Here is a 12,227-nt window from a genome sequence, read left to right on the forward strand (position 1 = left end):
GGAAAATTGTTTAAAATTGCATGCCCTATCTAAATCATGAAAGTTTATTTCTAACTACACTGTCCCTTTAACTCAGTTTTTTTTAGCTGTGGGGAAGCCACGGTAGCAATGAAATGACTCATTTGCTAGACATCAACCAAGATTGTAGTATATTCCCCAGATGGAGGCAGCTCTACAATAAAGTCCATAGAAATTGATCCTCTGGGATGGGTTGGCACAGGAAGGAATCGTAATAACCCAAGTGGAAGAGAACGATGAGTTTTATTTCTGGCACAGGATGAAATATATTTCTGCATATCCTTCTGAAAAGTGGGCTACCAGAAACAACGAGACAACAGTGCTTGGGTTTTACTTATTCTTTAGTGACCTTCCAGTTTGGAGTCATGACAAAGGCATAAAACATGCAACTTAACAGACTCTGAGAAATATAGACTGATATTAAAAGTTGTGCGGTATAGCCATAGCGTAACCACTGTGCAAAATGGGTTCGTTACACTATTTCTATACAACCGGTATTACAAGTCACCCTAAAACTTTATTTTGTTGTGCAATATGCTGAAATAACAAAGTTCCGACTTTGCGTGCTTGTGCACGTTTCCCCCCATAGAGATCAATGGAGGAAAAATGGAGGGAAAAAAACACCTGCAATTGCGAAATTTCAATCGCATTAACGCATTCTCCATTGAACTCTATGAAGAAAAGAAAGTTGTTTAAAAAACTAACACCCTAACATAAGCCCCTAGTCTACTAACCCCTAAACCGCAATTGCACCACATCACCAATGCTAACAAACCTATTAAACCCTAAACCACCATCCCCCACATTGCCAACACTAAATAAACCTATTAACCTCTAAACTGCCGGCCCCCCACATCGCAAAAAACTAAATTAAACTATTAACCCCTAGACCTAACACCCCCTAAATAAAATATTACCTGTGAAATAAAAAAAACTAAGCTTAAACTATAAATAAACCTAACATTACTATTTTAAAACAATAAATGATAACAAAAATAAAAAAACTAAATTGCAAAATTAAAAAATCCTAACACTACGAAAAAAAAATAAAGCCTAAAATTACAAAAAATTAAATCTAAAATTTAACAAAATCTAACGTTACACAAAATAACAAACTCTAAAATTATGAAAAATAACAAAATCTAAGATTACAGAAAATAATAAACAAATTATCCAAAATAAAAAAATTCAACCTAATCTAAGAACCCTATAAAAATAAAAAGCCACCCCAAAATAAAAACACCCCCTAATCTAACACAAAACTACAAATAGCCCTTAGAAGGGCCTTTTGTAGGGCATTGCCCTAAGTTTAACAGCTCTTTTACTTAAAAAAATATACTAAGTCCCCCCACCCACCCACTCCCCTAAAATAAAAAAACTATAAAAAACCTAATATACTCATTTATTTATTTATAAAAGTATTTTGTAATATATAGCATAATTTTAGACACATAAGTACAACAGTGTCATAATGATCACTATAGCTGGAACCGTTAGCTTTATTTTGTTTCAGTGTTTGTTTTAGGGCTTATAGATAACATTTGCATACATCTAAATAAATGGGATAACTGAATGAGTGTAAAAATTGTGGACCTGTGAAAATCTTTGTAGAATGTTGTTTTGTGCAGGGGTTTTTACAATATACCCTATATTTGAAGTTCAGTATGTCCCATAGCAAAGTAGAGCATCTTTACAGATTAACAGCTGTGTTCTTAATGGCGTTTATACAGGTAATACAAAGGAATCTTTGCATAGACATGTAACTTTGCAGCCGAAGAGAAAAATAGATTATGTGATAATTTTGGTGTATCTTGTACAATAGGTTAGTTGCTTAGGTTTCAATTTTGTTTATAGTGGTTTCAAGCTCAATGAGATGGTCAGGCTGGGTGCAATCAACAAAAATACAATACAATACAATATATGAGCAACTACTCTGAAAACTTATTCTGTGCTTAAAGACCATTAGCAGTCTGTTTTATAGGTCTGTTTAGGACTTAGTACATAGAAATAAGGGCTCACCAGAGTTTATGCTTTCTTGGATCTTGACTGTTGCATGGAGAGTTCGATCTGAAGTAGTTGCTGAAATAAATGAAGATCACAGTGAAAATGACCTTAATGGCAATGGCCATTGGAAATCTAGGTTAGAGAATTAGGTTAATAAAGAAGGATACAAAAAAACAAGGTCAATAAAAGTGGTCATACATTTTTGGTGGAGAAATCATTTATTATGAGAAGGTGACACAGAAGGCTGCTGCCGTAGGGCCTTGTTGTTTTTGTGAGATAATGTTCAAATTTCACAGAGGTGTGCTTCACCTGTCTTTTCTAGCATTTCGTTACTGGGCATTTCTGCTATTAATATATACAATTGTCTCCCCAATATATGATACCTTTCACATAAAACGAGAGCCACTAGTATTTTGAAGAAGTGATTATTACAGCTGCAACATTAAGGAAACACAAATGCAAAACTGGTTATGTAAATGTATCTGTAAAATTTTCTCATGCCTGCTTTAAAGTAGAGCCACTGGATAGAACCATCTCAGAAACCTCACCCATATTAACAAGTGACTGGACATGAGCATTACATGGCGTTCTAGAGGTGTGTTTGGGATTTTATTACAAGACCAGAGACTCCTATTTTGCATTATCTTTCTTTACTACTCATATGCAGCCTTTGAAAGAATAACAAAGAACATAAATACAAAGATATTAGAACAGAACAGATATTAAGGAATAACAATAAGTAGCTAAGATGTGAGCCAACTTATAACTCCAAGAAAAAAGTGACCAATCAGAGAAGGAATAGTGACCATAAACTGACCAATATGCAGCTAAACCTCCTCTTTCTTTTGCTGCTCATCAATGAGATAAGTCATACACATATTCTCTAAGAATTTATATTTTATTTTTAAAATTATATATTTTTTGCTAATTATTTGTTTATTTTTCTTAATTCCCCCTTTTCGTTTTATCTCTGTTTCTTCCTGACACTCTACTTTTTCTTTGCCGTTTTTACTATTAATATTTCTTTTATTTATTTATTTATTTATTTATTTCAGTTATTCCTTTTTCCTGTCTTCCAAATCTCTTATTGGTCCGTGTATGTGGTCTTTTTTCCTTTCCCCCTTTTTTTTAAAAGCTTTCTTACCGGTTTCATTTTTCAATTATGCTTTTCCCTTTCAGCCGTTTTGTCGGCCATTTCACTCTGTGTGTCTCTGCTGTTATTGTTATTGCATTAGCCGCCATTTTGGGGGCCGTCCTGAGTCTCTTTCCCGCCCTCTCCTTACTAACGTGGGAGAGATACGCATCACAGCAGCTCCGGTCATAGTTGTCATTTTGTTGCTTTTTCTCACTTTGTTTTTCTCCTTCAAAGCCGTCATCTTGTTTATTTACTCTGTTGGGTTATTTCTTTGACTCTGTTGCCACCTTGTGGCTATATTTAATATTTATTCATATAAGCTTTTTCACCATGTTTTTTTTTTAAATAAGTTTCTGTCAGAAAAAAATAATTTCAATCAGTTTTGTGTGCTATCTTTTTGTATATATTTTTACTGAAGGGATAATTATACCTTTTAAATAATATTTAAATATCAATGTTAAAATGTCTGAGCCTCATGAATGTACTACCCCATTAACTGCACAAACTGTGCAATCTATGATAGATTCATCAATGAATAATTTATTTAATAAAATGTCCTCATTAATTGGTATTAAAGAGGCTAAAAAGTCCCTAAAAAGAAAAAATCCATCTATAGCTGTTAAAGCAAGTAAAAAGCTTATTTCAAAATCTCGTTAGTTACTTTCTGACACAACTATTCCCCACAGCAAAGGAACTAAAGCCGCTGTAAAAAGAACCCTGCACCCCAAGTGTACCCAAATGAGGGATTCTAGTGTAATCTCAAAATCAAAATCTAAAATTAAATCTTTTGAAAAAATGTCTTCCTCAAATTCTAATTCTTCAGATGAGGAAAATTATACTGATATTAATTCAGATTCTTTTTATGACTGATGATTCTAATTATTCTCCAGCTGCTAAAAAACATAAGAAAATATCTAAGAATTTAAAAAAATTTAATGAGGAAGAAATGGAGTTTACTGACTGTTTAGGTAACCCCATATTTAATCCAGATGAATTACATCATCCTCGTTCTGCTGAATGGTGTCCATCTATTGACTTGGCAAAATTCATAGATTTCCAGCTACGGAAACCTTTAAAAAAGCAAACCCGAAATAAAATGAGGGCAGAGTGTCCTCGCCCCTAACTCCCCAAAAATGCTTCCATTACCCCTGAGGTTGACCCCAAAATTTTTAAATTTATTGGTGCCCCGGGTTATAAGCTGAAGAAGGGTGTTGACAGATCATGGAAGATCTGTCAAGACAAGTTACTTGATACTGTGGGTCCTTTAACTAAGTTATTTGAAATGTCAGAACTTGGAGTTGCAGAAAATTCTCCTTTGGATCCTTATATTGTACGTGAATGGGTACAAAGACTCCTCTGTTTTGTGGGTAACACTAATACAGCTATGACCCTTGAAAGACGACGCAACATTTTGCGTAAAATTGATCAAAAAATATCTGGTTTTGCCTCTAACGATATTGCCTCTAATGATAATGGCCTTTTATTTGGAGACTCTTATTTAAAAGAATTGAACCAATACGTTAACACTTTTTCTAATTTAAACAAAGTCAAGACCTCTGTCAAGAATTTTTTTATCCCAACCAGAATTTCTCTGACAGGGCCGAGAGAGGCAGAGGCCGCTTTCCCGGCCGTCAACCATTCTTATCCAGGTCTCGTTATTTCCAATCCCATAAGCCCCATTATTCTTCCCAATATCAGTCTCAGTTCCAAAGGAACTTCCAAGAGCCCTCAACCTCTTTCTTTTTTCCATCGAGAGAACGTTCATGAAATCAAAGAGGTTTCAGAGGCAGAGCAAAAGCAAGACAAGCTCCAGGTAAATATGTTATTTCCTCCCCATGTTCTTTCTTCCCCAGACAGAATTGGTGGCAGAATCGCCTTGTTTGCCCAAAATTGGGTTTCAATTACCACAGACCCTTGGGTTCTTCAAGCAGTGTCAGGCATTCATATAGAATTCATCTCCCATCCTGTTCAAATAAAACTACCTCAGCCTATTCATTTCTCTCAAAAAGACAAAATTCTGGTCCAAAACGAAATTTCAACCCTTTATTCCAAGAATGCAATTCTCCCCATACTTCAGCCTCACAATATCTATTTAAGCAACTTATTTCTGGTCAAAAAGAAAAACAATCAATTCAGACCAGTTATAAATTTAAAATCCCTGAATGCTTATGTTGCATACCATCATTTCAAGATGGAAGGCATTCACTTACTAAGAGAATGTCTGAGAGAAAATGACTGGTTAGTGCGTCTGGATCTCACAGATGCCTATCTTACTGTACCAATCACCCAAGAACATTGGAAGTTTTTGACCTTCCGTTGGGAGGACCAATTTTGGAATTTCACCTGCCTTCCTTTAGGTCTGTCCTCTGCTCCTTGGATTTTCACCAAATTGCTGAAACCAGTGATAGCTTGGTTGAAACTTCGGGGTGTTCGTCTGATTTGGACAACATCTTAATTATGGACCAGAATTTTCTCTCTCTTCAGAATCATCTCTCTTCCACAATGTCCTTATTGGAATCTCTAGGTTTTATTGTAAACAAACAAAAATCAATTATTTCCCCTACCAAATCTTTAATTTTCTTGGGTATCCAGATAGATACAGTTCTTTCCATCTTGAGTCTTCCTCCAGACAAGGTGAAGAACATCAAGAAAGAAATTTCAAAAACGTTATCCAAAGATTCGGTTCCAATCAGGACTATAGCCAGAATAGTAGGTTTACTATCATCCTTAGTGATGTCGCGAATAGTTCCCGGCGAACATAGCATGTTCGCGTTCGCCGCGGCGGGCGAACATATGCGATGTTCGATCCGCCCCCTATTCGTCATCAATGAGTAAACTTTGACCCTGTACCTCACAGTCAGCAGACACATTACAACCAATCAGCGGCAGGCACTCCCTCCCAGACCCTCCCACCTCCTGGACAGCATCCATTTTAGATTCATTTGGAAGCTGCATTCTTAGTGAGAGGAGGGACAGTGTAGCTGCTGCTGATTTAATAGGGAAATCGATAGCTAGGCTAGTGTATTCAGTGTCCACTACAGTCCTGAAGGACTCATCTGATCTCTGTTGTAAGGACAGCACCCCAAAAAGCCCTTTTTAGGGCTAGAACATCAGTCTGCTTTTTTTTTTCCCTGTGTAATCTAATTGCAGTTGCCTGCCTGCCAGAATGTGTGTCAGGCTAACAGCGTATACTGTGCCCACTTGCCCAGTGCCACTACTCATATCTGGTGTAACAGTAGTGTACATTTAAAAAAATCAACACTTTTTTGACTGTGAAATAATAGCAGACAGCTGCCAGTACCCAAGATGGCTGCCAATAAGGCAGATGGGGAGGGTTAGAGAGCTGTTTTGGGGGGGATCAGGGAGGTTGGGGGCTAAGGGGGGGGATGTTACACCACAGCATATGTAAATATGCTAAAAAAAATTTAAAAGAATTTTTAAAACCTTTTATTTTAGTACTGGCAGACTTTCTGCCAGTACTTAAGATAGCGGGGACAATTGTGGGGTGGGGGAGGGAAGGGAGCTGTTTGGGAGGGATCAGGGGGTCTGATGTGTCAGGTGGGAGGCTGATCTCTACACTAAAGCTAAAATTAACCCTGCAAGCTCCCTACAAACTACCTAATTAACCCCTTCACTGCTAGCCATAATACACGTGTGATGCGCAGCAGCATTTAGCGGCCTTCTAATTACCAGAAAGCAACGCCAAAGTCATATATGTCTGCTATTTCTGAACAAAGGGGATCCCAGAGAAGCATTTACAACCATGTGTGCCATAATTGCACAAGCTGTTTGTAAATGATTTCAGTGAGAAACCTAAAATTGTGAAAAATGTAACGTTTTTTTAATGTAACGTTTTTTTATAATTTGATCGCATTTGGCGGTGAAATGGTGGCATGAAATATACCAAAATGGGCCTAGATCAATACTTTGGGTTGTCTACTACACTACACTTAACTCTACAAGCTCCCTACATGCTCCCTAATTAACCCCTTCACTGCTGGGCATAAAACACGTGTGGTGCGCAGTGGCATTTAGCAGCCTTCTAATTACCGAAAAGCAACACCAAAGCCATATAAGTCTGCTATTTCTGAACAAAGGGGATCCCAGAGAAGCATTTACAACCATTTATGCCATAATTGCATAAGTTGTTTGTAAATAATTTCTGTGAGAAACCTAAAGTTTGTGAAAAAGTGAACAATTTTTTTTTATTTGATCGCATTTGGCGGTGAAATGGTGGCATGAAATATACCAAAATGGGCCTAGATCAATACTTTGGGATGTCTTCTAAAAAAAATATATACATGTAAAGGGATATTCAGGTATTCCTGACAGATATCAGGGTTCCAATGTAACTAGCGCTCATTTTGAAAAAAAGTGGTTTTGAAATAGTAAAGTGCTTCTTGTATTTATTTCCCTATAACTTGCAAAAAAAGCAAAGAACATGTTAACATTGGGTATTTCTAAACTCAGGACAAAATTTAGAAACTATTTAGCATGGTTGTTTTTTGGTGGTTGTAGATGTGTAACAGATTTTTCAGGGCCTGCCAGGGCACAGTGTCACACCAGTGCATCTCATATCTGGTGTAACAGTAGTGTACATTAAAAATAAATACAATTTTGACTGTAATAGATTGAATTTCAGTTAGTTGTCTGCAAGCGTGTGTGTCAGGCCTACAGCGTCTACTCTGCCAACTTCTGCCAGTCCACAGTGCCACTCATATCTGTTGTCAAAGTAGCTTGCACGCATAGTACCACTAATCGAAAAAAAAATGACAGGCAGAGGCAGGCCACTGCGCAGGGGCCATCGTGGTCGTGGTGCTGTGATTCCCTTTGACCCTAGAATAATGCCCAGTGTTCAGAGGTCACGTACCATGAACTCGAAAAGTTCTGAGGACATAGTTGACTGGCTAACACAGGACACCCAATCTTCTACAGCTTCCGCTCGGAACCTTGACGCACCATCCTCCTCCAGCTTAGCTTCGGGTACCTCTCAAGTTACCACTCGCCCACCTGCCGCCACCACCAACACTAGCACCACAGCCGCTTCACTTGATCTGTCAGAGGAGTTATTTACATATCAGTTGGAAGAAATGAGTGATGCGCAACCATTATTGCCAGAGGATGTAGAAAAAAGGGATATGTCTCAGTCAGGCAGCATTACACACATGGACGTACGGTGTGATGATGATGATGTTGTACCCGCTGCGGGAGTTTGGTCTGTCACTGGGACGCGGGCGTAACCCTTACACTACCTGATCGATACAACATCATACCTGATGTTTTAAAGCACGTTATTCCAAACAATTTAGGAATGTTAGGTGATTTATGCCCTTTATGGATTAAAACCATACTCTGCATCAACTATGTAATTTTCCATGGGAGTTTTGCCATGGATCCCCCTCCGGCACGCCACAGTCCAGGTGTTAGTCCCATTGAAACAACTTTTCCATCACTATTGTGGCCAGAAAGAGTCTCTGTGGGTTTTAAAATTCACCTGCCCATTGAAGCCCGGTTCGCCGGTTCGCAAACTTTTGCGGAAGTTCGCGCTCGCCATTCGCGAACCCAAATTTTTATGTTCGCGACATCACTAAATTCATCCTTTATTCAGGCTATATTCCCCGCTCCTTTACACTATCGCGAACTTCAAAGATTGAAGATTCTTCATTTGAGGAAAGGTTTTTCTTATTCTTATTTGATTTCTCTTTCTTCATCATCAAATCCGACGCCAGTCTTTCAGGCTAGGGAGCTCTTTGTGGTCCCTCCAATACAGGGGGCAAATGGACTCTGGAAGAGAAACGCTTTCATATCAATTGTTTAGAGTTATTGGCTGGCTCGTTTGCAGTCAAAAGTTTTGCCAATTTTTCTTCTCCAGTCTCCATTCTCCTGTGTATGGACAATATTTTTGCGGTGCAGTATCTCAATAGTTTGGGAGGCACCAAATCCAGAGATTTGTCCAATATTACCAAAGATTTTATTCATCTTTGTTTGGACAGGAATATTTCAGTCAAAGCAGAATATATTACAGGTCAATCGAATTCATCGGCAGATTGTGGATCTCATCATTTGATGGATTTCAGCGACTGGAAATTGGACAGGAGCCTTTTTCTCTCTCTCCAATCTCTCCCTTTTGTTTGGATCTTTTTGCATCCAGGACCAATTTTCAAATTCTCCCTTACTTCAGTTGGCGTCCAGATCCGGAAGCAGCAGCCTTAGATGCTTTTCTTCATCTGTGGCCTCTCCAGGGAGTTTATGCATTTCCTCCCTTTCCAATGATTCCAAGGACAATTTCAACTGTTCACAGGGACCTTCTATGCTTAATGATTGTGACCCCCCTCTGGCCGACTCAGTCATGGTACACCTCTCTTTTGGGAATGTCCATCAATCTCCCAATTCTGTTTCCTCTCTTTCCTCATCTTCTCACAGATCCGGAGGGCAATTGTCACAATCTAGTTCTCCAAGGCTCTCTTCTCCTAGTGGCATGGACGATCTCAGGGGACCCTGGCCTTTCGGATGGAGCTAAGTCACTCATTCAAGAGTCTTGGGCCCCAGGTACTCGTAGATGCTACTTCACCACCTGGTCTAAATGGACTAGCTGGTGCTTGCAGAGAAACTTGGATCCCTTTTCTTCAAATTTAACTGATATTATCAATTACCTGTCTCATCTTTTTGAGTCAGGTCTAGCTTATAGAACAATCAACGTCCATCGCTCAGCCATTTCTGCTAGGCATAATTTAATTAATAATCTTTCCGTCGGTCAACACCCTTTGGTTTGTAGAGTGTTCAAAGCCATCAGATTGAAACGTCCTCCGGTCCCTAAACATGAATTTTTCTGGGACGTGGATCTTATTTTTTCTCTTTTCAAATCTTGGCCTGATAATGCTTCTTTATCCCTAAAACAACTTTCATCTAAGCTTGCTACTCTTCTTTGTTTAATTTCGTTTAGAAGAGTTTCAGACGTGAAGGCTTTAGGTTGGAATTCTAAACGTTTTTCTCCAGAGGGAGTTACCTTTTTTCTGTCCCATAGAACTAAGACTCTTTCTACCTCTATTTTCTATCCTTATCTTCCTTCCAAACCTTCTCTATGTGTGCTTGAATGTTTGAAATCTTATGAATCAAGAACTTTAACTTTCAGAAAACCCTCTGATAATCAACTTCTGATTTCTTTTATTCCTCCTCATGCTCCTATCACTTCTACTTCCATCGCCAGGTGGGTTAAATGGGTCATGAAAGAAGCCGGAATTAATATTTCTTTTTCAGCTCATTCATTCAGAGGTTCTGCAGCCTCAAAGGCCTTTTTAAAAACTGCTCCTCTTCAACAAATTTGGAGTGCGGCGGATTGGTCTTCAGACTCTATTTTTAAACAGTTTTATTTCAGACCCATTCAACATGCCTTACTTAATTTATTTTCTTAATGTGCTTTCAACTTGCAAAATAGGAGTCTCTGGTCTTGTAATAAAATTCAGATTATCCTAGTTTTTGAAGGTGTAATCTAGATTTTATAAAAGACACAGAGACAAGTATTTTCCCACCTCAGTTATGTTTTATACCCACCCTTTTTTATGTTTATATATTATTATTAACATATTTTGTTTTAACAGTTTCCATCTGAACGAAATCCATTTCTCATATCCAGATTTATACCTTCTGTTCAAGAGGATTGCCAACCTTCAAGTAGACCCCTGACAAGCTTACCTTCTTCGAACAAGTTCTTCATATTCAAAATATTCTCCAATCAAATCTTCAGTTGCCTCTCATTTTTAATAATATGTTGTTTTGGACTGTTTGGACTTTTTGTTGTTCTTAAAAATTTGTCCATTGTGAGCATCAGTCAAGAAAGAGAAGGTTTAGCTGCATATTGGTCACTTTATGGTCACTATTCCTTCTCTGATTGGTCACTTTTTTCTTGAAGTTATAAGTTAGCTCACATCTTAGCTACTTATTGTTATTCCTTAATATCTGTTCTGTTCTAATATCTTTGTATTTATGTTCTTTGTTATTCTTTAAAAGGCTGTATATGAGTAGTAAAGAAAGATAATGCAAAATACTCGTCTCTGTGTCTATAATAAAATCTAGATTATACCTTCAAAAACTAGGATAATCGGAATTTTCACCTAAACCTCACTCAATAATGAACAATTCATAAATACTCTATTTACCCTGTGAAGTATCTCATCTTATATTTGTATCTCGCTATTTCAAAGAATTCATTAGAGCCCGTTTCTTTGGAGTAATTTCCTTTGGATTCAAAATAAAACAAATTAATCATGGCGTTAGCAGAGGTGTAACTAGATTACAGACAGATTACATGTCTGCAAAAGGAGGTACCCTGTGCCCACAGTATGTGAGATGGTCTGACCCCCTATTACTGTATATAGTGACACTGTTTAACCCACAAGTACTGTATATACTGAGTTAATGACACAGTCTGTAATTGGGGGTCAGACCATCTCACAGACTGTGGGCACAGGGTACCTCCTTTTGCAGACATGTAATCTGATTCACATTTTTTTCTGTGTTAAATGTAAAAAAAAAAAAGATATGTATCAAATGCACTTTTTTTTTTTGGGGGGGGGGCCCTTCTTAGATTCTTGCACCTGGGCCCCCCCCCCCCGCACTGTATATAGTGGTACTGTATAGTGACACTGTTTACCCCCCACCCCCTCATGCTGTAGTAACAAGGTCTGTAATTTGCTGGTTCCACAAACATACACACACACAGACATACATGCATAAATACACACACAGTCCAATACATACATACACACACACATAAACACCAATGGGTAAAACAGAAACACTAACCCCTGTAGTCAGAGACACTAGTGAAGCATCATGTCACACTCACGTGATATCAGTGCAGGCAGTGGCAGGTCAACATTTTTTATTGGGGGAAAAAAAAAAAAGAAGGGCTTATGTGGTAGCAGAGAATTCTCAACCTGAGCGATTTACAGCTCATTCTACTAAATCGGTTTCTACTTGGGCTTTCAGGAATGAAGCTTCTGTAGAGCAAATTTGCAAAGCAGTTACTTTGGGCCCCATGTATTAAAAGGCGGGCGGACAGCTTCTCAAC

General features: G+C 38.1%; 1 protein-coding gene across 11 annotated transcripts in view; it reads right to left on the reverse strand.

Moving 5' to 3' along the window:
- Positions 1-12,227, reverse strand: part of LOC128643793 (uncharacterized) — a 202,586-nt gene that overhangs the window by 135,601 nt on the left and 54,758 nt on the right. For all 11 annotated transcript variants that reach the window (XM_053696613.1, XM_053696614.1, XM_053696611.1 and 8 more), the window contains one exon: positions 2,038-2,097. In XM_053696613.1, coding sequence (XP_053552588.1) covers positions 2,038-2,097 — 60 coding nt within the window. The remainder of the gene's footprint in view (positions 1-2,037; positions 2,098-12,227) is intronic.

Source organism: Bombina bombina, unplaced genomic scaffold, assembly GCF_027579735.1.
Source record: "Bombina bombina isolate aBomBom1 unplaced genomic scaffold, aBomBom1.pri scaffold_518, whole genome shotgun sequence".
Taxonomy (NCBI): domain Eukaryota; kingdom Metazoa; phylum Chordata; class Amphibia; order Anura; family Bombinatoridae; genus Bombina; species Bombina bombina.